Source organism: Solanum stenotomum, chromosome 8 (assembly GCF_019186545.1).
Source record: "Solanum stenotomum isolate F172 chromosome 8, ASM1918654v1, whole genome shotgun sequence".
In the NCBI taxonomy this organism is placed as follows: Eukaryota; Viridiplantae; Streptophyta; class Magnoliopsida; order Solanales; family Solanaceae; genus Solanum; species Solanum stenotomum.
Window position 1 is genome coordinate 37,002,879 of NC_064289.1, and position 27,828 is coordinate 37,030,706.

Consider the following 27,828-nt stretch of genomic DNA (forward strand, 5'->3'; position numbering starts at 1 on the left):
ACTATTCTATATGAGAATTATAATAATTGTTTGACTCTTAAAACTACAACTCTAACTAGTATTTATAGTTTTCACAGATTTGTGCTGCAACGAATCATTCGGCGTCACTAGTCGGAATCACTGATCAACTTGGCGATTCGCCCTTTGGTGTAGTTCATCGCCGCCTTGCACCATCCTTCAACATCGTCGTGCTATGAGTCATTAGGTGAAATGGTACTGCTTCGCAGAACTTCTCGGCGATGCGTCGACTGCTCCCTATCTCCGCCGACTTGATCCTTTCTTTCAGGGTTCAGGACACTGGAACAAAAGGCAAAGTAAGACCCTTCGGCGACTCGCCAAGTGGACTCTGCGATCCTCAGGCCTTCATTTCTTCGTTCTTCTCAATCTTTTCGTTCCTTTTTGCGACGTACTGTCCATGCTTTCCTTCAAACATCAAAAACCTGAAACTTAAGGGTTTTCATCAGATATTGAGATAAAATAAGCATTTGAGGACACAATTTCTATTATAATATAGCCCTAAATGAGTCCAATTTGTGGACTCATCAACACCCCCAACTTAAACTTTTGCTCGTCCTCAAGCAAACTCAAGTTCAGCCGTTCAAAAAGGGTGTCTCTAACAGTGCTACACAAGACTCAATCATGAATGCACACAACAAGACTCAATTTACTTATGCAAAGATCAAATGTGCACTCAAAGATTCAAGTTGTGACTCACCAATATCAAAGAAACTCATGCTCACAATACTTGCTTCAAATGCAAGTTCAAGCTCAACCAGAGTGTTCAAATGCCTTCACACAAGGAATGATTCCATATTCACACAATGGTTTGTAGTGTAAAGCTTCGGAATCAAATGCAACGCTCACACTCACAAAGATGAACACAATGCATGCTTGCACCCATAGGTTTGCCCGTATTTTCCAATCGATATTTGTTTCAGCTCACTCAAGATCAAAAAGGTCTTTCTAAGGCTTGTTATGGGGTTGAGTGCAAATGTATGGTCATTTTAGGTTCAATGACTTCTATCCTCATGAGATGTGGTATTCATAACACTTCATTTCCTTTTTCTTCTTTATTTTTGCTAGTGCTCATAAGTCATCCCATTATTTACTTTCCATGGATTGTTTAGAAACCCCATTTCTTTTGTTCTTTATTCCACAACTTTCTTTTTCATTCTTTTTCTTTTCTTTTTGTCTCTTTTTTTTAAAATGGAGGGGTTCCATTTTTCTCAACACCATGGGTTAAGGGAAACTTTTCTTGCACTTCTTGACTTTCCCTTTTCTTTTCACCACACTCCCAACTTAGGCTTTTGGCCTAAGTTGGTTATTCAACTAACCACGACTTCATGAGGATCACAAGTAATGGATTAAGAATGGTCTAGATTTCATCAAGTTTCTTTCAAAGAAATGTAAGGCTCAAGGGGTGTTAAAAAGGCGATTTACACACTCACAAGGTAGGTCACAAAAGAGGTATATGTCAAATTGGTTCACACTCTTAGAAGTTGCCTAAGGTCATATCAAGAGATAGCATCACTTAGTTGACCGGACCAATGGGGTAAATTATAGGATCTATCATGCATGGTTCAAAGTAAGCTCATCACACTAGGCATTGACACTACAATTAAACAAAACTCTACACTTTCGCTAGTGTGCAATGATCATCACAAGAGAATCGATTTGATAAATGGCTAATCACAACGAGATGCAAAGGGTTCACATATTGTCTATGCAACTTCATTTGGCCTCATCGTAGTCGCGCATTCATGTTTGTTCGATTGAGAGAACTATTCAAGTCATCAGTATTGATTGGGACCGAGATATAAATTTTGCAAAAGAACAACCACATTCATAAGCATATAAAGGGTGGCGAAAATGTGCGAAAGGTTCCAAAATGACTCTTTCGGGGATTCTGTGAGTAAGGCACTGACCTAGAAGTGCTTTAAACTTCAGTCATGCCTCATGAAGCTATTCGCCTTCCGATTGCCTAATAGTTAGGATCATATCTCGAAACATCATCCCTTCTAATGACGGCAGCTCTATTAGCTTGCAAGTACTGCTCGATATGTTCAACTCCCCTGCTTTAAAACTCTAACAATCAAAACAAAACTAAAAACTAAGTTAGTAAAACTACAACTAAGAAGAACAAAAATTCTACTAATCTAAAAATTCTCAAATAACACCACTCCCCGGCAGAGGCGTCATTTTGATGTTTGCGTAATCAAGACACAACTTCAAATGCAAGTGTCTACAATCGTACAATAGTTTAGTAACCCAACCAAGGGTTGGGATCATTCCCAAGAGAGTGGTTTTGAGAATTAATAGAAAAGTAAAACTTAGTTCTAACTAGTCATAGCTAAAGACATTAACGAATAAAAACATTGTAAATTAAAGGGGGACACAATAGTGTCAATTAACAATGGGGGGTTTTGTCACAAGTAAGGGAAAACCATCAACATAAACAAGGGTTTCTAAGTAATGAGAGGGGATCCTTGGGATGTGACGGGAATACGGGTTAAGCTAGATTATTGGGTACATGCTTTTGATAGAAGATTCATAGAGTAATTGTGACTAGGCTAGACTTTAAGGGGGATAAGCTCTCTCTCGAGCAACTTACCCCATTTCAAATGCGTTCCTCTCAGACACCCACTTGCCACGTGAAGACCAGCCTACGCCTTAACCCACTCACTCTCTCGAGCTGAGTGTGTGGACATGGGCCTAGGATTCACTCTCTCGAGTTGAACCTCATGTCGACCCACTCACTGGCCATCAATTTAGTGGTCTTAGTTTTACGACCTCTCTCTCGAGCAAGCCAGTCGGAATCGCCAATCAACTCGGCGATTCACCCTTTGGTGTAGTTCATCACCATTTTGCACCAACCTTCAACATCGTTGTGCTCTGGGTCATTGGGTGACACGGTACTGCTTCAAGGAACTTCTCAGCGATGCGCCAACTACTCCCTATCTCCGCCGACTTGATCCTTTCCTTCAGGGCTCAGCACACTGGAACAAAAGGTGAAGAAAGACCTTTCGGCAACTCGCCAAGTGGACTCGGTGATCCTCAGGCTTTCATTTCTTCGTTCTTCTCAGCCTTTTTGTTCCTTTTTGCGACGTAGTGTCCATGCTTTCCTTCCAATCAACATTTGTTTCAACTCACTCAAGATTAAAAAGATCTTTTCAAGGCTTGTAATGGGGTTGAGTGCAAAGGTATGGTCATTTAGGGTCAGTGACTTTCATCCTCATGAAATGTGGTGCTCACAACACTTCTTTTCCTTTTCCTTCATCATTCTCTTTAGTGCTCATAAGTCATCTTATTATTCACTTTTCAAGGATTGTTTGGGAACCCCATCTCTTTTGTACTTATTTCACAACTTTTTTTTTCATTCTTTTATATATATATATATATAGAGAGAGGGGTTCCATTTTTCTTAAAATCATGGGTAAGAGGAGACTTTCCTTGCACTTCTTGACTTGCCCTTATCTTTTCACCACACCCCCAACTTGTTGATTGGAAGGAAAGCATGGACACTACGTCACAAAAAGGAAGGAAAAGGTTGAATAGAACAAAGAAATAAAGGTTTGAGGATCGCCAAGTCCACTTGGCGAGTCGCTGAAGGGTCTTACTTCGCCTTTTGTTCCAGTGTGCTAAGCACCGAAGGAAAGGATCAAGTCGGCGGAAAAAAGGAGCAATCGACGCATCGCCAAGAAGTTCCACGAAGCAGTACCATGTCGCCCAATGACCCAGAGCACGACAATGTTGAAGGATGGTGCAAGACGGCGATGAACTACCCCAAAAGGTGAATCATCGAGTTGATCGACGATTCCAACTAACGACGCCGAATGATCCACTGCAGCACAAATCTGTGAAAACTATAAATACTAGTTAGAGTTGTAGTTTTAAGAGTGGAACAATTATTATAATTTTAATATATAATAGTACTTTTTGATATTTTTGCTCTAAGTTTGAGAGGGTTTTGAAGACTTGGAAGAACCAAAGGGTTTCATCTTCAAAATTTGGATTTGGGTCTCTTGGATTCATCAATTTTGGTCGGTATCAAGACTTAAATCTTTATACCCAGTTAAATGCGAACTCAATTTGGTATCAATTTCTATCTCTTTTACATGTGTGGCTAAAAACCCCAATTATTGGGGTGTGATTTAGCGAATATGGGTTAAGATAATTGTTGGATCTTGCTTGCTGATAGTTTAATGGTAGTTTAATTGTGATTTTGTTTAGTAGTTGTGGATGAATTTAATGAATTTGTAGTTGCAACTACAAGCTTATTTATGTGTTTTCAGCTTGCTCGAGAGAGAGGTCGTAAAACTAAAACTACTAAATTAATGGCCGGTAGGAGTGGGTCGACATGAGGTTCAGCTCGAGATAGTGAATCTTAGTCTCATTCCCACACACTCAGCTCGAGAGAGTGAGTGGGTTATGGCGTAGGCTGGTCTTAATGCGGCAAGTGGGTGTCCGAGAGAAACACATTTGAAACGGGGTAAGTTGCTCAAAAGAGAGCTTATCCCCATTAAAGTTTAGCCTAGTCACAATTATTCTAGAATCTTTTATCGAAAGCATGTACCCAATAATCTAGCTTAACCTGTGTTCCCGTCACATCCCAAGGATCCCCTCTCATTACTTAGAAATCCTTGTTTACTTTGTTGTTTTTACTTACTAGTGAAAAAACCCCATTGTTAATTGACACTCTTGTGTCCCCCTTTAATTTATATTGTTTTTAATGGTTAATGTGTTTAGCTATGACTAGTTCGAACTAAATTTTATTTTTCTATTAATTCTCAAAACCACTCTCTTGGGAATGATCCCAACCTTTGGTTGGGTTACTAAACTATTGTACGATCGTAGAAACTTGCATCGGGAGTTGTGTCTTGATTGCGCAAACATCATAACCCGGTTCAAATAACACATTAGCCATATGATCACAAACAAGAATAGTATATGTGATTACTACATCAGATGTCTCCACCTCGGTCTTGCCCGAAAAGGCATAAAATTGGGTCCTATCATCTTGACGGACGACTTCTTTGCCTGGTTGCGCTGCTCCCTTACCTGCATTACCATTACCCTGACCTCCACGACCTCACTGATTTCCTCCTCTCCCACCCTGTGAACGTCCTCTACCATTATTAATGTGGCCCGCGGGTACAACTATTATAGTCTGATGCTGCTAGAATCCAACATGCGCGGTTGGGGACAATCTCTCCTCATGTTCCAGTTTCCCCACAATTATAACAAGTATGATCAAAAGAAGGTCTGCCGCTGGCCGAAGTCGCGGCTCCCTGGCTATCCTGAATAAAATTATGTGGTGAGGTTCCCAAATAACTACCTGTAGAAGCAGGCATGGCGGACTGAATTGGCCGAGCTGCAAGTATCGGCCTACCTGAACCTCTGGAATAAGATCCCTGAAAGTTACTTGTGCTCTTGGCTTTTTTAGCCAAAGCCTTAGCCTGCCCATCACGTCTAACTCCCTTTACTTTCTTTACAAAGTCGGTCACCTCATTGAAGTTTTTTCCTGCAGAAGTCATGTGAACAAACAATACCTGAAGTTCAGGGTTCAACCCTTTGAAAAACAGACGAATCATCTCCTTCTCAATAGTTACCAATTGCATAGCATATCTAGACAAGCCATAGAACTTAGCCTCATAAGCAGCTACAGTCATACCATCCCGCTCCAAATACATAAACTCATACTTCTTGCGATCTCTCAAGATCCGGGGAACATACTTTTCCAAAAACAAGGCATGAAACTAAGTGATTGGGGGTAAAGCTGACGATCTGCATATTCCACATAAGCTCTCCACCACTGCTTAGCCTCACCTTGAAACTGGAAAGTCACAAACTCTACTCCATGCTGATGGACAATACCCAACTTATACAACCTCTCATAACAATCTAAGATGAACTCATAGGTGTTCTCACTCTCAGAACCATGGAACACGGGTGACTTCAGTTTCAGAAACTTAATCAGCATCTCATGCTGATTACCAGACATCATAGGACCCAACAAAGGATAGAAGAAAGTATCAGTACCTACAGTTCCACCCACCTTGGGGACAGTAATAGCAATAGGGGTTGGCGGGAGTCTGAGTTGCTTGAGTTATAGGAAGAACTCCAGGACCAACCAATCCTTTCAGGATAGACATAATCTGTTGAGCTAACACTGGGTCTAAGGGAGGAATACTTGTAGTTTCAGTACCTCTTCCTCTTGTCCAACATCCTCATTATTCTCAACCTCAACATTCTCCTGTATCTCTTCATAATGCACAGGAGGATCCTCATTTTTGGGCACATTCTCAACCGGAACTCCACCCCTAGCGAGTTCTACCCTTCTTCGGCCTCTACCCGTTGTTTTTCTTCTACTTTTGCCTCAACCGCGGCCTCTTGTTATGGACTCCTCAACAAGCTCATTGACAGGAGCTACGGGTCTGACACCGTTAAAGTGAGTGTTAACCATTTGCGGATAGAAGAGTGAAGGAGATTAGATACCAATTTGGATCACCAAATACCAATTGGAATCAAGTTATAGCACGAAAGGAGACAAGAAAAAACAAAGAGATTTCCTAAAGTCCTATAGTCTCTCGAAAAAAAATATAGACGTCTCTGTACAGTTCCGCGAGACTCTACTAAACTCATTTTGGCACAGTGATATCAACGAACCTAGGGCTTTGATACCAATTTTATCACGATCCAAACCATCATGATTGGCAACCACACTAACCCTTCAGTGGGAGAACCATTACTACAACTCATCTACACAACTTAACGAAAACTAGAACATTTAAAGATACGAAGCAGGTTTAAATGTCTAAAGAAAATTGGAGTTCCCATAAACTCCGAAAATTATCAAAAACAAAATTACCAAACATTGCAGAAAACCACCCCTAGAACCTGAAAATCAATGTAACAAAACATCTAAAGTCCAACAAGTCTAAGAAAAGGGTACAACCAAACCAAACATAAAAGTATCTAAACAATAGTCTAAGTCCGGATAGATGAACTAAACAAAATGAAGGACTTCATGGCAACCTGAAAGAGCTGGCTCACCCTTGAAATCCGATCTCGATCACTACTCTCGTAGTTGAGGTCTATCAGTAGCCGCCTGAAGATGTCTTGTACTCAACAAAGAACGAGCAAGTACAGTATCAGGACACAACCACCGTGTACTGGTAGGATCACGCGGTTATTCCAGTAAACGCAACATATATAAGCAGCCACAACAAGGTAAACATGACATGCACATAATGTATACACAGTTATCAATTCAAGAGTAATGTACAAATTCACATTCTCAATAACAAGTAAATATGACAATTCAATGGTCCTCTCATGGAACCCATACCCAAACTGTTAGTGTATCGAAACGTGGTACCCAATCCCAATTAGTGTGCCGGACGTGACACCCGATCCCATATATCTGCCAGAACGTGGTACCGGATCCAAGTTAGTGTGTTGGAACGTGACAGTCGGTCCATTCAACATAACCACAATTACAATCACGCTCATATGTACATTCTTACAACCATATAATCAAGTGTCAAATCAAGGCATACATTTACTCATTCGTACTCATTTCATTAGGTTTGATCAACAAGGCTTCATTCACATACATACATGCATTACAATGAAGTAATCACCAACATATATCACGCAAACAAGAAATCAAACCATCACTTACCTCAAAACCAAGCTTGAATCCCTTAAGGCACTTGAATCTTCCCTTTCTAGATTCTTTCCGCTTGTTCGTGGTCTAAAAATAATAAATTAATACAAGGATCAACACATTAAGGTCTAATTACCCGAATTATAACTAACCCAATAACCCATGATCCTAAGGTGTAGCTAGGGCTTTTTCCCACCTTCAAATTCAGTCCAAAACCCTCCCCTAATAATATTTAACCAAGAATCTACATTCTACGGATCGAAAAATGGATTAGGAAAGTAAAATCCTTACCTTTTGCACCAAAAGAAGTGGAAAATTGTCAAGAAATCGCCTGTGGTCATCTCCTAGCTCTCAAGAACAAAACTTGCAGAAAATAACATTTTCGGTGTTTAATCCCGACTTAATTCGCGACTGAGCCAATACGACAGACCCCATCCCACCATAGTGGCGCTGCCCTAGCGGCTTACACGGAGATAGAACCTCGAAATTTGAGCTCCAATCCCCCATTTCACAATACACCTTCAACTCTTGACATTCAAAAACAACTTGTTCACGCTAAGGTCAGTTTCGGGAGTTCTACTCGCCCGAATTTAATTTTGTAAAGTCGTACGGGTTCCTTAACGTCTTAGCTATCCACTTATGTAATCAAACTCATTATTAAATCTCTTATTCATTACCAGATTTCCCTAGACTCGCATGGCTCTTATTTCATCCAAATCTGGACTAGACTAGGAAATTCCAAGTTACTACAAAAAAAATTATGTCCCCAATTCTTTCCCCCTTGGCTTTTTTATAATGACGGGAATAAATTGTTACATGCTACTTCCTAGATTTTAAAAAATATTCTATGTGAAACTGATTATTATATTCTGAGCTTATTATTTATTTATTAGTAGAAGCCAAAAACTAGTATGATGGGTGAACTAGAGAGGAGGGAGGTGAATTATCTTCCTGCTACCTCTTGTGAAATGACATCAAGAAAAAGCTTGACAATGTGGCTCTTGACTATGAGCAGGAGATTGAAACTACCAGGAGAGCTCCTCCATTGAAAAGAACTATGAATTTCCTGAAGGAAAAGTTATTGCCATTGGTGCTGAGAGGTTCTATTGCTCAGAGGTCCTCTTCGAGTCATCTATGATTGGTATGGAAGTTGCAAGTATCCATGAGACGACCTACAACTCCATTCATTATCCTTAAGAAGTAGTTGGAAAAAAGAATGTAGAGAAGATTATCCATATAATAAAGTTATTCAACCAGTGAACGAACCTTGCCATGCAGTGATTGTGGATAAGACACTCAGGAGAAGAAAAGATGACACAAAGATGGTTAGCTGCAAGGTGACTAACAAAAGTTTCTTTTTAGGATGAAAATGGAATCTATCATGAAGAATTTAGAATGAATACATAGACCACAATGTGAAAAGGTAATAGAGTTTCATCTAAAATGTTAAAAAATCTTTGATAGATGAAGGAGGCAAACAAAAACCTGAACATCTTTTTTCTTTCGCATAGTTCCAAGACAACTACATAGGGCAATGCTTGATATAAGGGCTTCAAATATACATTTGCAAGGTGTTTATCATATGATAAGGAAATCAATATCTTCCCTACCAGTAGCATGAAGATTAAGGATTTTTCTCTACCAGAGAGAAAGTACAATGTCTAGATTGGAGGATCCATGCTTGCATCACTTAGCACATTCCAGTAGGCAAGCCTTTATTTTTTAAAATCTTCTCTTGCACATACTTTTGCAATTTTAAATTGCATTCTAAACTGTGTTGTTGCTAACTTAAATATGTTTTATACTTAATCAGATGTGGATTTCGAAGGGCGACTATGACAAATCTAGTCCATCCATTGTTCACAGGAAATGCTTCTAAGGTGCTGCTGCTATTTTTACATCTATTCATGAGTTTTTTTTTGTTTTTTTTTTCTTCCCGCTAAAACTATTATGTCGTCCACAATGAATCAGGGTATGTTGTTATAGGCAAGTCTTTGAGATGGGGCTATGAAAGAAGGGCAATTAATAACATTGTACCGCTATTACTATTTCATGTTTCCAGTGTAAGCCTCTTTTGTCTATAGATATTCCTTCTTGAACTTGAACTCTTAGGCTATTTTTAGTTGAGGAAAGTGATTGTGGTGTTGCTTAGTTTTTATTATTTTGTTAGGATCATTTTTTTCATTTTCTTTGTTTTGTTATTCTATTGGGAACAAATAAGTCAATATATTGAATGAGAATTTTTATACTCCATCTGTCCCAATTTATGTGAGACTTTTTGAATTTCGAGATTCAAACAAGTCTATCTTTGATCGTAAATTTATCATATATCTTTTAATTAGTTTGAATTGTCAATTATTGTGACTTATAGTATATTTTACATAGTTTACAAATATATAAATTTCATTTCAAAAAAATTGAACATTCTACACGCGAATTTTCGATCAAACTTAAACTGTTTGACTCTAGAAAAAGAAAAGTGATACATAAATTGGGACAGAGGAAGTAGTATTTTCAGACTTTGGAAATCGGTTATGTAGTTTTTGTGGATTGAAATTTTTGTGGTGAAGTGTTATTTTCATATTTGTTCTTTTATGATATGCAATGGTTGTCTCCCCTATGGTTCAAAGTGTTTTCAGCAAAATATAACGAAATTTGAAGAATAAGATTTGCTACAGTGTTATGTTGTCCCCGTGCATAGCACATGCTTCACTTCTAGTTGTACGACAAGAAGAAATTGTAAAAAAAAATGGAGAAAAGAGGAAAATCATAGAAAAAGCAATTATGTTTAAAGTTACATATACTTTAAATGCCAATTAGTTATTTTATTTTATTTTGAAAAAATGGCTACAAATTAAATGGGGTAACCAAATATGGTATTGCATTAAAATTTACTTTGCTCTTGAATACTGATGGCTAAGCATGAATAAAAAAGAGTAAAAGGAAACAACAAAATAAGAAGAGATACATGAAAGGAAAATGGTCAAATATACCCTTAAATTATGCGAAATTGAGCAAATTTATGCGAAAATTCAACAAATTTGTTAATAGAAGAGTTATGGTTACAACTTTTGCTATGCCATACTAATCAACAGAGCACTATGTTTACAACTTTTGCTGAGCTTCCTAGAAGAATTAAGGGCCTTATGACTATGGATAGATGGAATATGGCTAACTTTAGAACTATCCGAAAAAAGAAGAGAGAGATCATCTGGGACCCACCTTGAGGTGGAGTTTCGTTTAGAATCTGCCTTTTGACAGATTGTTAGATTTGAAAACTTGGTGTCATTTGGTTATGACCAAGGTTTCAATCATCTTTTGCATTTTCTGCATCTCAAATAGGAGTTTAAATCCTTTCAAATTAGGGAGAAGTAAGCCACTTTTTGTATCTCCCTCAGATCCCTGTACTTTTGAGTTAAGATGAATAAAATGCAGAATGTTAAATTAAAAAAAAAAAAAAANGAAAACTTGGTGTCATTTGGTTATGACCAAGGTTTCAATCATCTTTTGCATTTTCTGCATCTCAAATAGGAGTTTAAATCCTTTCAAATTAGGGAGAAGTAAGCCACTTTTTGTATCTCCCTCAGATCCGTGTACTTTTGAGTTAAGATGAATAAAATGCAGAATGTTAAATTAAAAAAAAAAAAAAATTCTTGGCACTATACTTTGTGCTCTAAATCAAAGACGGAATAATTATCATCATCATATTATTAAAAAAATAAGTAGAATTTGCATCAAGAATTTAATCATAATGTCTAAGTTGAATAATTATTCAAAATAATAACAATTCTTAAAAGTTATTTTCTTAGCTGAGAACAATGATATAAAAAATAATGAGCAAAAGTTTTTTTTTAATTATATCATACGTAAGTATTATTAAGAAAGAACATATTACCAACAAGGGTTTTGGTAGAGTGGTAACTGGTAAGTATTCTTTCATTCTTAACCAAGAAGTTTGTGCTAGGGTTTTGTCCTGATTTTCTTACTTTATTTGAAGTTTATTTTTTTCTTGAAGGAAAGTCAAAGTATTATCATAAATGTTTTAACTTTTCTTGAAAGAAAAGTATAATTTCTTCCATATTTGGTTTATTCTTTTCTTAGAGGAAAAGTCTGGAATCTTATAATTTTAATACCCATTTTCACATACCAAAAAACACAATAACATCCACAATATAGCCATTTAGAGAGACTTTTGTTTACGAGGAGATTTTCTCTCTACATTTTTTATGCTTTTAATTAGTTTTTAATTATGTAGGCCAATTGGTCAGATCAAATAATAATATTATGGCTTTTAATATAGTTTTATGTGTCATCTAATCTATCGGCATATGATTTGTATTTGTAAGTTTCCGCATTACACCTTAATTACTTTCAAACCCAATAAGTGGTATCAGAGCACATGGTTCAATGATCCAATGGAACAAACTTGATGACATGTTCAAGGCAGTTTCAGATCAATTTGCAATCAACGTGATAATAATGAAGATTTTTGTGCTACTACATGTGGAGAAAAAATTCAGATATATTTTCAACAATTCTGCTGCTACATCCTTTAAAACAAAATCAATGTTCCACTCATGATTACTTTAACACATGGACTCCAACTTTTAACCCTGTAATCTTTTAATGCTCAGGTTACTCTTTTAACTCATGTATCTTACTTTTAACGCATGAACTCCACTTTAAACTCATGCATATCACTTTTAATGCATGAGCTCCACTTTCAACTCATGCATATTACTTTTAACGCACGAACTTCACTTTCAACCCTGTTCATAACTTTTAACACATACTCCAATTTTTGACTCATATCAATTCTTAAATCATGGTAAACAACAGTGATACAAGAAGATTGTGTAAAGGAAGAGGATCGAAATTATTTTGCCAGAAAATTCAAGCCAAAATGGGAGATTTGTTGGGATTTTGCCTTGATTTTCCTACTTTATTTAAAGTTTATTTTTCTCTTGAAGGAAAGTCAAAGTATTATCATAAATGCTTTAACTTTTCTTGAAAGGAATATATAATTTTTTTTTCATATTTAATTTATTCTTTCCTTAGAGAAAAAGTCTGGAATCTTATAAATTGAATACCCATTTTTCATACAAAATAAAATAAAATAACATCCATAATGTAGTCATTTAGAGAGACTTTTGTTTATAGGGAGATTTTCTCTCTACAATTTTTATGCTTTTAATTAGTTTTTAATTATATAGGTCAATTGGCCATATCAAATAATAATATTATGACTTTTAGTATAATTTTATGTGTTGTCTAATTTATCTATATATGATTTGCAATTGTAAGCTTCCGCATGACGCACGAATCAATTTCGAACCCAACAATTTTGGGTTTGAGTAAAAAATTAATTTGAATATTTCTTTTTTAAGAAAATGTAACCCATATGGGGTATATCTGATCCTCCTTACATATATTTTTTTTGACTTTTTTGTTTCAATGACTAATTTAAATTTATTATTTTGATGGTCAAATTTATTTATGTTTCACTAATTTTCTTGTAACATTTATTATAGATGCCCCAATTTTTCTTCTAAATACAAAAACCAAATTACAATATAGTTGAAAAAAATAGTTTTAAATTATAATATAGCCACACAAAAATAGTTTTAATTTTTTTTTCTTAACACTAAAGAATGAAAGAAAAAAATGAAATAAAATAAGAAACTCAAATAATGATAATCAAATAAATAAAAAAATAATTGATGTATGAAAAAGATTAAAGTATATCTTGAACTTTGCTAGAAGTATATATATATATATATATATTAAAAAAATTAAAAGTCAAAAATATAAATCTAAAATTAATTTTTTGTTTCCGTTAACTAAAATGTATGTGTGAACCATTTGTATAACGATAAAAATATATATGAACCACTATAAGAATATATAGTTTCAAATGGTAAAATTGTGGGTATATTATACCCTTGCTCTTTATTCTATTTGGCATTGTTAAAGGAGATTTGACCTTTTTTTTTTTAATAAATAAATAAAAATGAGAAAGGGTAGGAGCTATGTTCCAATACAGCCTTATTGTCTTAATTATAAATTTGAAGCTACCAAATCAAGAGGAAGTGAGATCTATTGGGAATTGACAAAACTCGAAACAAAAAGAGCAAGCAGGAGAGGGAAATCGCGGGGCTGAGATGTGGGAATCGATTTTCCTGACCGTCGCCGCCACCGCCGGTAACAATATCGGCAAAGTTCTGCAGAAGAAAGGGACCCTCATTCTGCCTCCTTTATCTTTCAAGCTCAAGGTATATGGTATACTTGCCCCTTTCAATTCTCTATTTTGGTCATTCCATTCAATTTTTATTTTTTTTTAACAAAATTGATTTTCATGAATGTACATTTTCTTTTGGTTATGTTATCCTATATTGTGTATGGATATGTGTTTCAAATGTCTGGTGATGTTTCTGTTTCTTGGGTTGTAATGTGAATCTGTTAGTGCATTTATATTAGTTGGTTTTTGCAGGGAGCCCTTTTTTTCTTTCTCGTGGGGAGTCCTTTTTTTTCTTTCTGGTGAGGGGTTAGAGATTTGTCTATTAAAACTCGACTTGTTTAGGATTGAAGTATAGTTGTTGGTGTTGTGATGCTGGAATATCATTTGTGTGACCACCATTTATCATGTAATTCTGACTTGAGAGATTGCTTATCCCTTACAGAAAGTGGATTTGCCACATGGATTGCTTATCCCTTACAGAAAGTGGATTTGCCACATGGATTTTATGTGTACATATATAAAGTGCTTTGTATAGGATATGTAGAACACATTAACAAGCAATGAAGTTAATTATCTAGCTTTCTTTTAATATGAATATGATTTTGCTCTTTCAATTTGAATTATTTTTAACTAACTGGTATTTCATATTGCTGGTATAAACATATGTGTGTAACAAGTTTTTCAGTAGTCTTTTTAAGTTGCTAAAGCTTTTGCCTAGTTTGTAGTCAGAAGGTAACACAGATTTAGGAAGAGCTCCCAAAATTTCTTAGGCACTTTTGCAATGAATAAAAAGGTGATTGATTGATTCCATATCCTCTTCACAGAGATGACGTTTATTAGTTAACATCTCTCTTCACAGGGTTAAACATGCTTCTCAAATGACAACCCACCCAAAATACTCTGACTGCTTTCCTTTCACTGTTTTGAAAGATAAAAAATTAATTTGAGTAAACTAGCCACTACTTGGGTATTTGATGATGGGAATTGAAACTGAGGAACTTCCTGACATAAGTTGATCAAGGAAAAGTCTCTAAATTTCAAATCACTAAAAAAAATAAGGTACGAATAAATTAGTTAGCAAAAAAATAAATTGATATAGTTAGCAAAATGTTGTTAAGGAAACTTTATTAATAAATTAATTAGTGATCTTGAATGGGACATCAGAAATTTAGTGTAAGAAAACTAGTTACTAAACCTAACAAAATAGAAAAATAAATAAAAATTAAATATACAATGATAAATGCACTTGCTCATTTCTACTTTTGATTTATCAAATAAACCGTAAGTAAAAATAAAATTACAAATTAAGAGAGCTTATTGTTGATAGCACTTTAAGAGAGAAATGAGAGAATTGAGATGGATGTTGGAGAGTAAGAGAGCTGCGTGGGAAGAAAGAAATGAAGAAAGAGGGGGTGGGGCATGGGTTGGCGGCTGTTTATAGATTTTCTAAAGGTAAATGTGTAATTAGGGGAGGGGTTAGTTTTTAAATAAAAAAATAAAAGGAAAAAGGGGCTAATTTTGCAATTCTGTCTTTTTGGCAACGGTGCTATTCAATTTGGACTGTTTGCCAATGGTCAGATTTTTTCGTAAAGCTGAAAAACATTATCATTATGGAGTGTGAATGCCGATTATTGTATATGTAATAGCTGTAAATGTTCCTGTTGTTGGCTATCTCTAGTATTATGCAGACATCATCTCTTTCTTGCCCTTATGTTCTTTGTTAAATCATGTTGGCCTCCATGAAGCTATCCTGCTTACCTTTAATTTTATGAACTCGTCACATTTCTTCTATGAAACACGTCACTTGGAAAGCTTCATGATCTCTGTCTACAGGTGATTAAAGCTTATGCTTTCAACAAGGCATGGATTTTTGGTTTACTTATGGATTTGTTTGGAGCAGTCTTGATGTTGCGAGCACTATCTCTAGCTCCAGTAAGTGCATTTCCAGCAAGCTTTCTTTTATGCATAATTGGGAATTGAACTTGATAGTTTGAAAGTAGATCAATTATAGAGAAAACTCCACACATAATGTTTCTTTCTTGTATTGATAGCTAGACGAATCCTTCACACTCACCATTTCAATGATATACTCCAGGTATCGGTCATTCAACCAGTTTCTGGCTGTGGACTAGCTATACTTTCAGTCTTTTCCCATTTTTATCTAAAGGAGATCATGAATGCTATTGATTGGATAGGAATTACCTTGGCGGGCATTGGCACCATAGGTAATGTAAGTTCCTTAATTCTTTGCATTTCGTTAAAAGAACTAACAAGCTATGGAAGACAAAGAAACAGTTCATTTTCCTCTGTATTGCTAAGCATGGTGTTACTGGATAGATGGCCTTATGCTTATAGGGGGGAATTCATCTATTTAGAGTAACTACTTGAACTAGTCATTGTTCCATTGGAGGAAGTAGTTGACAAGACGATTGTGCGGCCTCACACCAGGTTTAGAATATCTGGTTCGTCAGGTTATCCTGGTTGGAGTTGGAGTGTTGTTTTGTTGGAGGATTACTATTACTCGGTCTTTGCTTCTCTTGATATTTGGCATATAAGCAATCTGTCCTTTTAAATCTGCTTTGATGTGCGTTACTTGAGCCGAGAGTTTTTCGGAAATACGGTATTAAAAATTTTGCTTGGTCCAAAATTGATGTGTATTATTGTTCTGGAAGGTCTTCACGTTTTATTGGTTGTAAAAAGATCATCAGTTTGTTACTCTTTCAACTCCTTATAATGCTTTGGCTAACGTGTTTATATCATCTTCTTAGTTGAATCAGTGGCTATATAGACTCAGGTTTACTCCTGTTTCCAGGAATAGAGTTATCAATATAATACTGCTTTTGTGGGATGTGGAAAGAGCTCTGGCTCTCTATATGAAGCTAGAAGAAAGAAAGAAAAGTCAGGAGCAACTAGTGGAAAGTAATGAAGAGGTGGAAGTAGTAAGAAGAAGGGGGGAAAATCCACTGTCAACTTATCAATGAAGGTCAAATTAATATCATGGAATGTCAAGGGACTTAACATGATTTCTAAAAGGAATCTCGTTAAGAGTCTAATTGAGAAATGGAGAGCAGACCTGTATTGTTGTCGGGAAACAAAATTAGAAAAGGACGTGGATATTATGGCAACTATGGGCATGTAGATGATGAGATGTGGATATCTTGAAGCTGAAGGTAGCAGGAGTAGAATTCTAATGCTATGGGACAGAAGAATGTGGAAGAGGAACTGATTGCAATAGGCTGTTATTGAATTGCCTATAGTTTTGAATCAGTGTAACAATCTTTTAAGTGGTCTCTAACAGAAATGTATGCACCATACACCAAAAGGGCAAGGAAATTAATCTAGGAGAAGATTTCATCATTCAGGGGTTTATGTGAGGGTCCATGGATATTCTGTGGTGATTTCAACACTAACAGGTTTCTGTATGAAAGAAGGAAATGTATCACTAATTCAATGACTGAGTTCTCAGACTGGATAGAAGACATGGAGCTATTCGATCCACCATTGTATAGGGGCAGATTTACCTGGTTGTGAGAGCTCAATCACTACAGTGCAGCTAGGCTTGACAGATTCTTATTTTCAGTTGAATGAGGAAACTTCTAGGAGCACATAACAAAGGATATTGCCTAGGGTGAATTTCAGATCACAACCCACTACTTTTTTTAGGTGTGGAAACTGGGAACAATAGAGCTTCTTTTATATTTGAAATTTGGTGGTTAGGGGTCGAGGGATTTAATGATCAGCTAGTCTCTGGATGGATAAGATAATCAAAGAATTCAAGTTTGATGGAAGAAAAAATTGTTTCAAATCCCATATATTTTCTATAGAGGACTTAAATGTAATAAAGAGCATACTAAAATAATTAAAAAGTAAGCAACAACATCATTCGCAGTGTGGTCACAAGTGGGGTCTGAGGAGGGTGAGGTGTATGCAGGCCTAACCAGTGGGGTAAAGAGGTTGTTTCCGATATATCCTTGGCTCAAACAAATCGTTTTACAGAACATGTTTGAAAAAAGGGAGGATGAAAAAAGCTTTAATGAAAACATTAAAGAAATTAAAGTCTTCATAAATAAACATTGAAGAAATAGAAGTATGGAGAGCAGAAATAGTAAAGATAACTAAAGTAAACAAAACAACAAAAGTAGTAAATTTGAAGAATGATTAATGCTATTATAATAATAAAATACTGGTAAGGACGCTGGAAGGTTCTCCAAACAAGAACCATGTTCTACGACTAGGACGAGAGGAATCTCGATTACCTGCTAACTGCCTACCCTAATCCTCGGCCTCCATGCTCTTCTATCTAGGGTCATGTCCTTGGAGAGCTGAAGATGTACCATTTCCTATCTAATCACCTCTCCCCTCCATAGTCTCCCTCTCCCTCTCCTTAGACCGAATACTGCCAACCTCTCACACCTCCTCACTGGTTATGCTCCTCCTCTTCACATCCCAAACTATCTCAACCTCGCTTCCCGCATCTCGTCCACCATGAATGCCACTCCCACCTTGCCCCGTATATCTTCGTTGAAAAAACAAAAATAAACACAAATATGATCGTAGAAGCTTCATTTTTTCTTTGGTGAAAATAGAATTAAAAAAATAAAAGCAAGCAAAATAAAAGAAGAATTGTGTTTCAGCCTTGTCTAGTACAAAGCAAATATAGATTTTCTCACCATAACATGGAATTGATTCTCTTCCACTACTTCTTTTCATGAACAGAGATATAATTGTTTGTGTTGATTATTTGATGCACTTTTTATTTTTGAGTAATAAGGATATCTTTATTAATACTTGGGAAAAGGGCCTGATATACCCTTCAACTTTGTCATTTGGAGCTGATATACCTCTTGTTATCAAAGTGGCTCATATATACCCTTACCGTTATACAAACGGCTCACATATACCCCTACCGTTACAAAATGAGCTCACATATACCCTTCATTTAACGGAAGTGAAAAAATTAGTTTTAAATTTATATAAATTATTTTTAAAATTTATAACAGTAAAAAATTAGTTTTAAATTTATATTATTTTTAATTTTCTGAAAAATTATTGAGGGGTTTATATGATTCTTCTAGCAAAGTTCAAGGTATATTTTAATCTTTTTCATACATAAATTATTTTTTGACTTCTTTGATTATAATTATTTGAGTTTCTTATTCTTATTTTATTTTTTTCTTTCATTCCTTAGTGTACAGAAAAAAATTTAAAACTATTTTTTTGTCTATATTGTAATTTAATTTTTGTATTTGAAGAAAAAAATTTGGTCATCTATAATAAGCTTTACAAGTGAAACATAAATAAATTTGACCATTAAAATAATAAATCTAAATTAGTGATTGAAACAAAAAAAAGTCAAAAAAATTATGTTTGAGGAGGATTAAATATACTCATATGGGATTATATTTATTTTTTAAAAAAATAATAAAAAATTAAACTAAAATTAATTTTTCTCATTTCCGTTAGAGGAAAAGGGTATATGTGAACCATTTGTATATAAGTAGGGGTATATATGAGTCACTTTCATAACGAGGGGTATATCAGCTCTAAATGACAAAGTTGAGGGGTATATCAGACCCTTTTCCCTTAATACTTAATCATGCAAAATATTACAGTTTGTCGTTCAACAGTACTAAAACCCTATATAATCACTCTGTAGATGTCTCTTAGGACATTAAGATTGTCATAGTTGGCTTGGATACTAGTATTTACATTAACATATTAAGCAAAACAGTTTCCTCCTCTGCGGTCAATTTCTAGTTTTTCTTCAGCAAAATATGGAGGTCGCGCATAATACATAACTTTATTTATAGTGGACTGGGTGAGATCTTCCTTTGCAAGCTCATGGGCTACGTCATTTCCTTGTAGAAAGTTATGCCTGATCCCTGGGATCATTAACTGCAGCATTAACAACCTGCGTTCATGGATAATATCAGCATAGGCAGTGTTGTTTTGGTCAATCTATTTAATTACCTCTGTGGAATCAGTTTCAATTTTCAAATGGTGTGAGGTTATATAATTTTGCCATCACCAAACCTTCTTTTAGTGCCAGCAATTCAGCTTGTAGGGGGTGAATATGCATTCCCACCCTTTGGAATCCAATAATCCCAGTTTCACTGCAATTTGTAAATAAGTCCTCCATTACGAATAAGCAGTGTTCTTAAAGGCGAGCGCCTCTCGCCTTTGGCGACAAGGCGAGGCGAGGCGAGGGGTTTGCGCCTATTTCAGGCAAGGCGTGGCGAGATCAAAAAGGCGAGCCAAGGCGAGGGGTGACGTGGAATTGGCGATGCAATAGGCGTCGCCTTTTTCTTCTTTTTTTTTTAGAAGTCTGAATTTTAATAATTAAAAAGCCAAATAATCAAATTAGGGTTTTTTTTGGGTATTTTTTCAAACTTATGACGCGACTGCTGCTCCTCATTTCGCGACCGGAGACTTGAAACCAATCCCTCGACTGGAATTAGAGTTCGCGACTGCTGCTGCTGCGATTGGAAACTTGAAGTCGACTGTCGCGACTGCTGCTGCTGCGAGTTCGCGTCTGCTGCTGCTGCTCAGCTTGAAAAAGTACAGAGAAGAAGAAGAGGAGGAGTTTTTTCTTGAAAAGTACAGTAAAGTACAGAGAAGAAGAGAGAAGAAGAAGAGGAGGAGTTTTTTCTTGAAAAGTAAAGGAAGTACACAGCTTTCTTATCTTTTTTCAAAAAGTAGAGTCTTTTCAACTTTTCTTGAAAAAGAAAACTAGAGACAAAGAGTTTCTCTAGATAAGTGTGTCCTTTTTTATTTATAAAATAAATTATACTTTTAATATTTATTATATTTTCTCTCTTCTTTAACAATTATACTCCTCTTATTTTGTATGTAATTATATCAAAATATGCAATTCATTATTATATATATTTCATAAATATTTTAGTAATATTTTATTATATATATATATATCCACTTATTTGGTATTAATTGGCGCCTCGATTCAAAAAGGCGAGCGCCTCGCCGCTCGCCTCGCCGCGTGGCGAGGCAGGCCCTTGTCGCCTCTCGCTGTCCAAAACACTTTGAATAAGCATCTTTGACTGATTGAAGCTTAGCATCCACATTTAGCTTATACCAGCCTGGGACTGGTTTATGCCAGGATACTTGGACAGCAAACTTAGCATTCTTTTTAGCCTCTTTTGCCGTTAAAGCTTATATTTTGCAGCATTCAGCACAGTAGTTAAAGGCAAGGTTTGGCTAGCATTAATATGATTGTTATGGTTCCGATTTTGACAAAGATTCCATATCACATATGGTAGTAATTCCTCTAATTAAGGCTCTGGGAAGGAATTTTAGGTTATTTGATTAGCTTGATTATAGGGGATTTTATCTGTTAGCTTAATTATGAGAGTTCTTCATCTGTTTTATTTTTGTTAATTGTAATTAGCATCAACTGTCTTTCCTAAATTAGAGATAGGACTTATTGTAATACTCTAGCTCATCGTTCGAACGGATATACTGAATACGAGAGGGCTTTCTTCTCAAAATTCTTCACTTTGAATTTGAATGAATGGTTTTGGTGCCAAAAGCCAAGAGTTGGAGCATTTTTATTTTCACATCTGAACAGAGATTTAGGGAAGTGTGCCCTTTTCCTTCTTTCTATTACTGTTGTTTCCAGCCATTAGATAAAATTCTTGTTTGTTAGATTTCAAGGGTTTTGTTTAGCGAAGGATCAAACTTGTCCACTTATATAAACTTAAAGGATGTTATATATATATATATATATATATATATATATATAGAGAGAGAGAGAGAGAGAGAGAGAGAGAGAGAGAACCAAAATACTTCTACAGCTACTTAAGGAACTATTTGCATATTTTTTCTCTATAGTGATTGTACAAGATCAGTTTCCTGACTGCCAAAAGAAATTAGTTGTCTATGGAATCAATTGTTCTGTAACTTACCACTTCTCTTTTCTTATGGAACCTTATACCCTATTTCCTGACATATTTCATTGGGATGTGAATATCTGACAAACTTTAACTTACCACTTCTCTTTTATCTGTTCAGCTGTTGGTGCTGGAGGGGAGGAGCAGCAGGCTTCTGCTATCTCAATTTTTCACCTACCATGGCTGGCATGTGCTGTTGCAATCTTGTTTGTAGGTATCTTATTCTATGCGCAATACAAGCACACTTTAAGTTAGTTGCTTCAGAAGGTTTTCCCTGGTGCTATATCATTTATGTTTGGAGTGATTAGGTGCTGAGTTCCTTTTGTATATCGGTTCCTATATTGTTAATTTATGAAAAGACCTCTGTCCTACTTATAGAATCAGTCCTTTCAACACATGTGTTTTCCTTAACCAAGAACACTTATAGTAAGTAGGCACCTAAAAAAGGGTCTAATAAATGGGACAGGGAGAACACTTCGAGTCCTAGATTTTTATTGTAGCCCTATATTTATGAAGAGAGTAACATCTCATCACTAATAACTTTGGTGGCTAATCAGGTTAAGGTGTATTTCGACGTCTATAATCGGCATCTGCTTGCTTTTTTCTTAATTTCCATCTTCCCTTCTTCTTTCTTATCTTTCTTTTTCATGTACTGTTTTTTACCCTTCAACCAGAAGTGGTCGCTTAGATCTCATAATCGTTTACTTGAAACCTGAAGAATGTCAGAAAGTCATCCAAGTCCTTATGTAACTCTCTGCAGAACTCAATCCCAAACATAACTTTAGTTTGTGCAAGTTTAGTGACGGTCCTTTTTCTTTACAAACGTCCTAGACATTGGTAAAGTTGATCCAAGAAGTCATGCTCTCTAGAGTTTTATGCGACTGATATAGATTGTCATAACAAATTTAGGACCAGTCGTGTCCTCTTAAACATTCTGATAGTTTTTCCAGCATATGCCTATTTTAGGGACACAGGTTACCGACATTTGTATACAATACAAAACATATTTTGCTGTCAGTTTCCTGGATAACTTGTCCTACATGAGCATGTATTTTGGTGAAGGGACTGCTTGGTGCTGTCTTTTAGTGCTCTTGTTGGGGACCACTGTTGCTGACCAACTGTTACAGGCTCATTTGTCTAATACCTTTAGAAGAGAACATTTAACTAGATTTGCCCACTGGCCACTGCACTGCGTAATAACTTTCTTCATTTAAGTAAATATTCACTGTACTGCAAGGTTCTTACTTCTTGGGTTGTGTGCAATACTTTTGGATTGATTTGTACTTGTACTGTTCTTTTTATGAAATATCCACATATAATTTTGAGCCATTAGGACTGAAGGGGTATTTAAATGTTTTTGTACCTTTTGAATTCCGAGATCTAATACTGTTCAATGGATATAGGTACTCCTTAATGGATGGCTTCGAATTTATAGACGCCAGCGAAGAGAACAAGAGCTGGTATGAGTTTTCCACTGAGTTCTTACATACGATGCTCTTGAACATGCCTGATGCCATATGCAAATTTTCCCCCAATGCAGATGCAATATGAAGTTATCGAGGAAATTATTTATGGACTGGAATCTGGAATTTTGTTTGGGTATACTTCTTCTCTTAGACTTATCTTTTGCTTGTTATGATAACAGGAGCAGCTTATTTCTTGTACATTGACCTAAGATGCAGCAGAGCCTAAAATGCACAAACCTCATACACTAAATTACCCTCTAATGACAGTCGCATCTATAGATGAAACTTTGTATTGATGCATGCTAAGTGAGAGTGGAATAGTACCAGACCCCTTATATCACTGTAAAGTCCAATAATCAGAACGAGTAGGCTGTATTAGATAATATTTACAACAACTATGCCTCAGTCCCAAACAAGTTGGGATTGGCTATACGATTCCCTACTTCTTTAAGCTCATTTCATATCATCATATTAAATTAAAATAAAAGTAAAAAAATTAAGTTAAATAATAGAACAATATTAATATTAGAAGTTCCCTAATAAGTCTAAAACGTATCCTCAACTAGTATATATTGCATATATCTTTTTTTTTCTTCCATTGTATCATATGTTTAGCTAAGTCAGCATTGATACCAAGGATTTATAGATCCTTCAAGACAAATTCATTCCATGTGATTTTAGGTCTACCCGGTCCCTTTTTAACACCTTCAATTACAACGGTTTTGTAAAGATAAGGCACCTAGGCCTAACTCAACCCCAAAAACTAGCTCATGAGGGGAGCATTGCTCAAGTCCATATAAGGAGACCACCAGTCCATTTCCCAACCAATGTGGGACTTTTACCCACTCTAACACCTCCTTCAAGCCTAGGCCCAACTGGAGTGTGGACCGGGAGCCCAAATGGGGATGGACCTGACTCTCATACCATGTAAAGATATGACATTAGGCCTAATTCAACTCAAAAGCTAGCTCATGAAGGGAGGATTGTCCAAGTCCATATAAGGAGACCACCAGTCCATTTCCCTACCAATGTGAGACTTTTACCCACTCTAACAAGTTTCACACATACAGGCTGGTGCATCTGGATGTCGACACAAGACATATCCAAAACCATCTCAAGCAACCTACTTGCATCTTATCCTCAATGCATGCTACTTACACTTTTTGGCGAATGTGGCCATTTTTAATATTATGTAATTTGGTATGACAACGCATCATCTTAGCATCTGCAATACTCATCTTGGACTTTTAGTAGCCCAACTTTGGCTTCCATATAACATTGTCAGTCTTATAGTTCTGTAAAACTTACCTTTTGGTAGGCATTGGCGAATGTGGCCATTTTTAATGTTATGTAATTTGGTATGACAGCGATCATCTTAGCATCTGCAACACTCATCTTGGACTTTTAGTTGCCCAACTTTCGCTTCCATATAACATTGTCAGTCTTATAGTTCTGTAAAACTTTCCTTTTGGTAGGCATCTTTCTACCACATAACACCTTGATAGCACTTCTCCACTTCAACCAACGGATTTAATACTATTGTATACCATCTGGATCTATCATTCTGTTCTTTACATTCTCTTGAAACGCCTAGATATTATTTATTATTTAAAATCTCATAATGCAGAATTAACAACTGTCAACAGTTCTTTTTGTTGCTTGATTATTTTTCTTATAGCTGGGTTGTTAATAACAACTACTGCAATCATATTAATGAACATGCATGTTTGATTGCATTGAGTAAATTTCATTTGGTCTTGATATAGTAAATGCTTGCAAAGGTCATAAAGTTCCTATGTCATGTGTTGGTTGTTTATTTTCAATCTCAATGTGTTGGTGGTTTATTTAGATGTAGATATCCTCCCGTCATAATACAGATAATGACTCTATAATATGGTTATTACAGGATTTCATCTGTGATATCAAAGATGGGATTTTTATTCTTGGAGCAGGGATTTTCCAAGTTGTTGGTGCCGATTTGTATTTCAATAAGCATTTGTTGTAGTGCTTCTGGTTTTATATGTCAGGTACTCCTTGTAATCAACATTGTTTATATCTGCTATAACCACTTACCGGTGTATATCAACATTATGATATTGTGACTCCAAACATAGCATAATCATGATCAAATACGTTCTTTCCTTGTCTGATTTTGGTCGACATCATGTTAACTAGCAAACATAGATGAGGGCATGAAACCACTATAATCTAACTTAAAATTCTTTTTCCCTTCAAAGAGAGAACTATCATCCTGTCTATGTTATGAATGGTTTTCACTAAGTACTTCTATTCTTCCAAACAGACACGTGGCTTGAAGCATGGAAGGGCAATTGTAGTATCCACATGTGCGGCTGTTGCATCTATCGTAACTGGTGTCTTTGCTGGTATGTTTGCTTTGGGTGAACGCTTGCCTTCAGCACCAACATCTCGTCTCTGGCTCTTGCTTGGATGGTATGCATGACATGTTCATTTTCTTTGCCTTTTTACCATTTACCTTTGGACTTATTACCATCTATTTTGCTCGTCAAGCTTCTTTGTTACAATAGAGGCAAGGCCCTCTCTGTCTTTTGTCTCCTGATCCCATGAAAAATGGTTTTTCAAAACTGAATTACTTACTCGGGATATATAGGAAGATTCATTAGTTCTTGCTGAACTTCCTTATGCATCTTTATGAGAGCCTTTTTTCCCCACTCTACTTGGATGACAAGTGAGTTTCAAAACTTTACTGATCTTATCTTTATGATGACACATACTAGTCCCTCCAGTTGAATGTCTTGTTGCATTTAAAGGATGTGGCCTAGTGGTTAACAAAGTAGGTTGAGAATCGTGAGGTCTAGGATTCAAATTTGAGTGCAGGCAAAAACACTAGGTGATTTTTTCTCCATTTGTTCAAGCCTTGTTGGATGTGCCTAGTGGCATAGCTACATTATCCCAAGGGTGGTTAAGCAAACACCCTTACTAGAAAAATTATATCGTGTATATATAGGTCAAATGTCACCTTAGGCAAGTGTATAGGTCAAATATCACCTATGCAAGTATCTAGTACTTCCTCCGTTTCAATTTGTTTGTCTTAAATTTCATTAGTCTATTTAAAAAAGAATGTTACTATATTTAGTAACTCCTTACACGAAACATCCTACATGACATATTTAAGACCACAAAATTCAAAGGGTATTTTGTTACATTACGTAGATCTTTAATTTAAGATCACATAATTCGAAGTCTTCTTTATTTTTTTAAATTCCGTGTCGAGTCAAACTAAGACAAACAAATTGAAATAGTAGGATATCACATTTTGAATTACCTTGACCTAAGTTACTTGGACTCGCCAAAATCGGTGCCACACCCGTGTCGACGCGACACTGACACGGGTAAGGGTGTGAGATCTGTGTCGGATCTGGTCAAACGAGATTGCGTGTGTTGACCAACAATTTAGAGAAGGAAATTGAAATTTTGATATCTCAAAGTAAATATTTGAATAGATTGGAAACAAATACCTTTAATTTTTTGACAATCGAACAAATACCTTCAATTTTTCTGCTATATAGTGATTTATACTAGTCCTTTGTGTACTTCGAAAGTTTTTTCTTGATAAATTAGAGTAATATACCATCGAGGAGTTTCTAGAATCTTCGTGTGGTACCAAAGCTCTCGTGCTAAACACACATTGGTGTATGAATTTGTGAGAGAAAATAGTTGCGGCGCCGTTTTGGAACTGAACTAGGGTTCATCTTTTTGTTTCTCTGGCTACTTTGTTCTATGCGTGAATGGAGAAGAGCGGAACGTGGGGGTTTGGAGAAATAGGGTGTGGGCCGAGTCAGTCATGGTTTTGGGTTAGATTTGGTTTTGAACGTTGGGCTAAATTTGGCTGAATATTTGGACATGGATAATGGTCCATAACATGAGTGAGACTAGTTCCCTTGGTGTCTTGTCAAAAATAAAATCAAAATTAGAGTATTATTTAAATGAATTTTTTTTATTTCAATTAGGTATTATTTAATCAAAATTAGACCAGGTCCCTTCGACGGTACATTATAAGTTTTCCACAATGTCTCATATTTATGTATATTTTTAGATTTTTAGTTTGTATTTTTGCCGAGTCCCCGGACCCGTGTCTGTATCTAGATCCATATCCCCGAATCTTAGATCATGAAGGATTCGACATGCGGAACCGCATCCGTGTCGGACACCTGCACCCGAGTCAGAGCAACCCTTGACATAACTCATACAACAACAACAACAACAACATACCAGTGAAATCCCACTAGGTGGGGTCTGGGGAGGGTAGAGTGTACGCAGACCTTACCACTACCTCGTGGAGGTAGAGAAGCTGTTTCCGGGAGACCCTCAGCTCAAGAACATCAAATCTAAGTGAAAGGAGAGCTATATATAAAACATAACAACCAATCCGAAAGATAGTGTATAATCAACAAATGATACAATAACATCAAGAAAGTAATGCGAGGAGTGAAACGCAGTAAACATCAATACGGCTAGGACTACTCCAAACGCTAACAGCGCATACCCTCGCGAGGGATGGCAACACGC

The 27,828-nt window shown here is 36.1% G+C and overlaps 2 protein-coding genes across 3 annotated transcripts in view; one reads left to right on the forward strand and one right to left on the reverse strand.

Annotated features, from left to right (window-relative positions):
* LOC125873377 (vacuolar protein sorting-associated protein 27) overlaps positions 1 to 27,828 on the reverse strand; it is a 1,193,133-nt gene that overhangs the window by 781,757 nt on the left and 383,548 nt on the right. The window lies entirely within an intron of this gene.
* The window catches only part of LOC125873370 (probable magnesium transporter NIPA9), a 17,583-nt gene continuing 3,482 nt past the window's right edge, over positions 13,728 to 27,828 (forward strand). Inside the window, exons 1-8 of one of the 2 annotated variants that reach the window (XM_049554293.1) lie at positions 13,728 to 13,941; positions 15,741 to 15,839; positions 16,003 to 16,132; positions 21,936 to 22,024; positions 23,218 to 23,274; positions 23,355 to 23,413; positions 25,187 to 25,307; positions 25,583 to 25,731. In XM_049554293.1, coding sequence (XP_049410250.1) covers positions 13,831 to 13,941; positions 15,741 to 15,839; positions 16,003 to 16,132; positions 21,936 to 22,024; positions 23,218 to 23,274; positions 23,355 to 23,413; positions 25,187 to 25,307; positions 25,583 to 25,731 — 815 coding nt within the window. In that variant the 5' untranslated portion in view covers positions 13,728 to 13,830. Of the gene's footprint in view, positions 13,942 to 15,740; positions 15,840 to 15,997; positions 16,133 to 21,935; positions 22,025 to 23,217; positions 23,275 to 23,354; positions 23,414 to 25,186; positions 25,308 to 25,582; positions 25,732 to 27,828 lie in introns of both variants that reach the window. The other variant, XM_049554294.1, reaches the window with a different exon arrangement.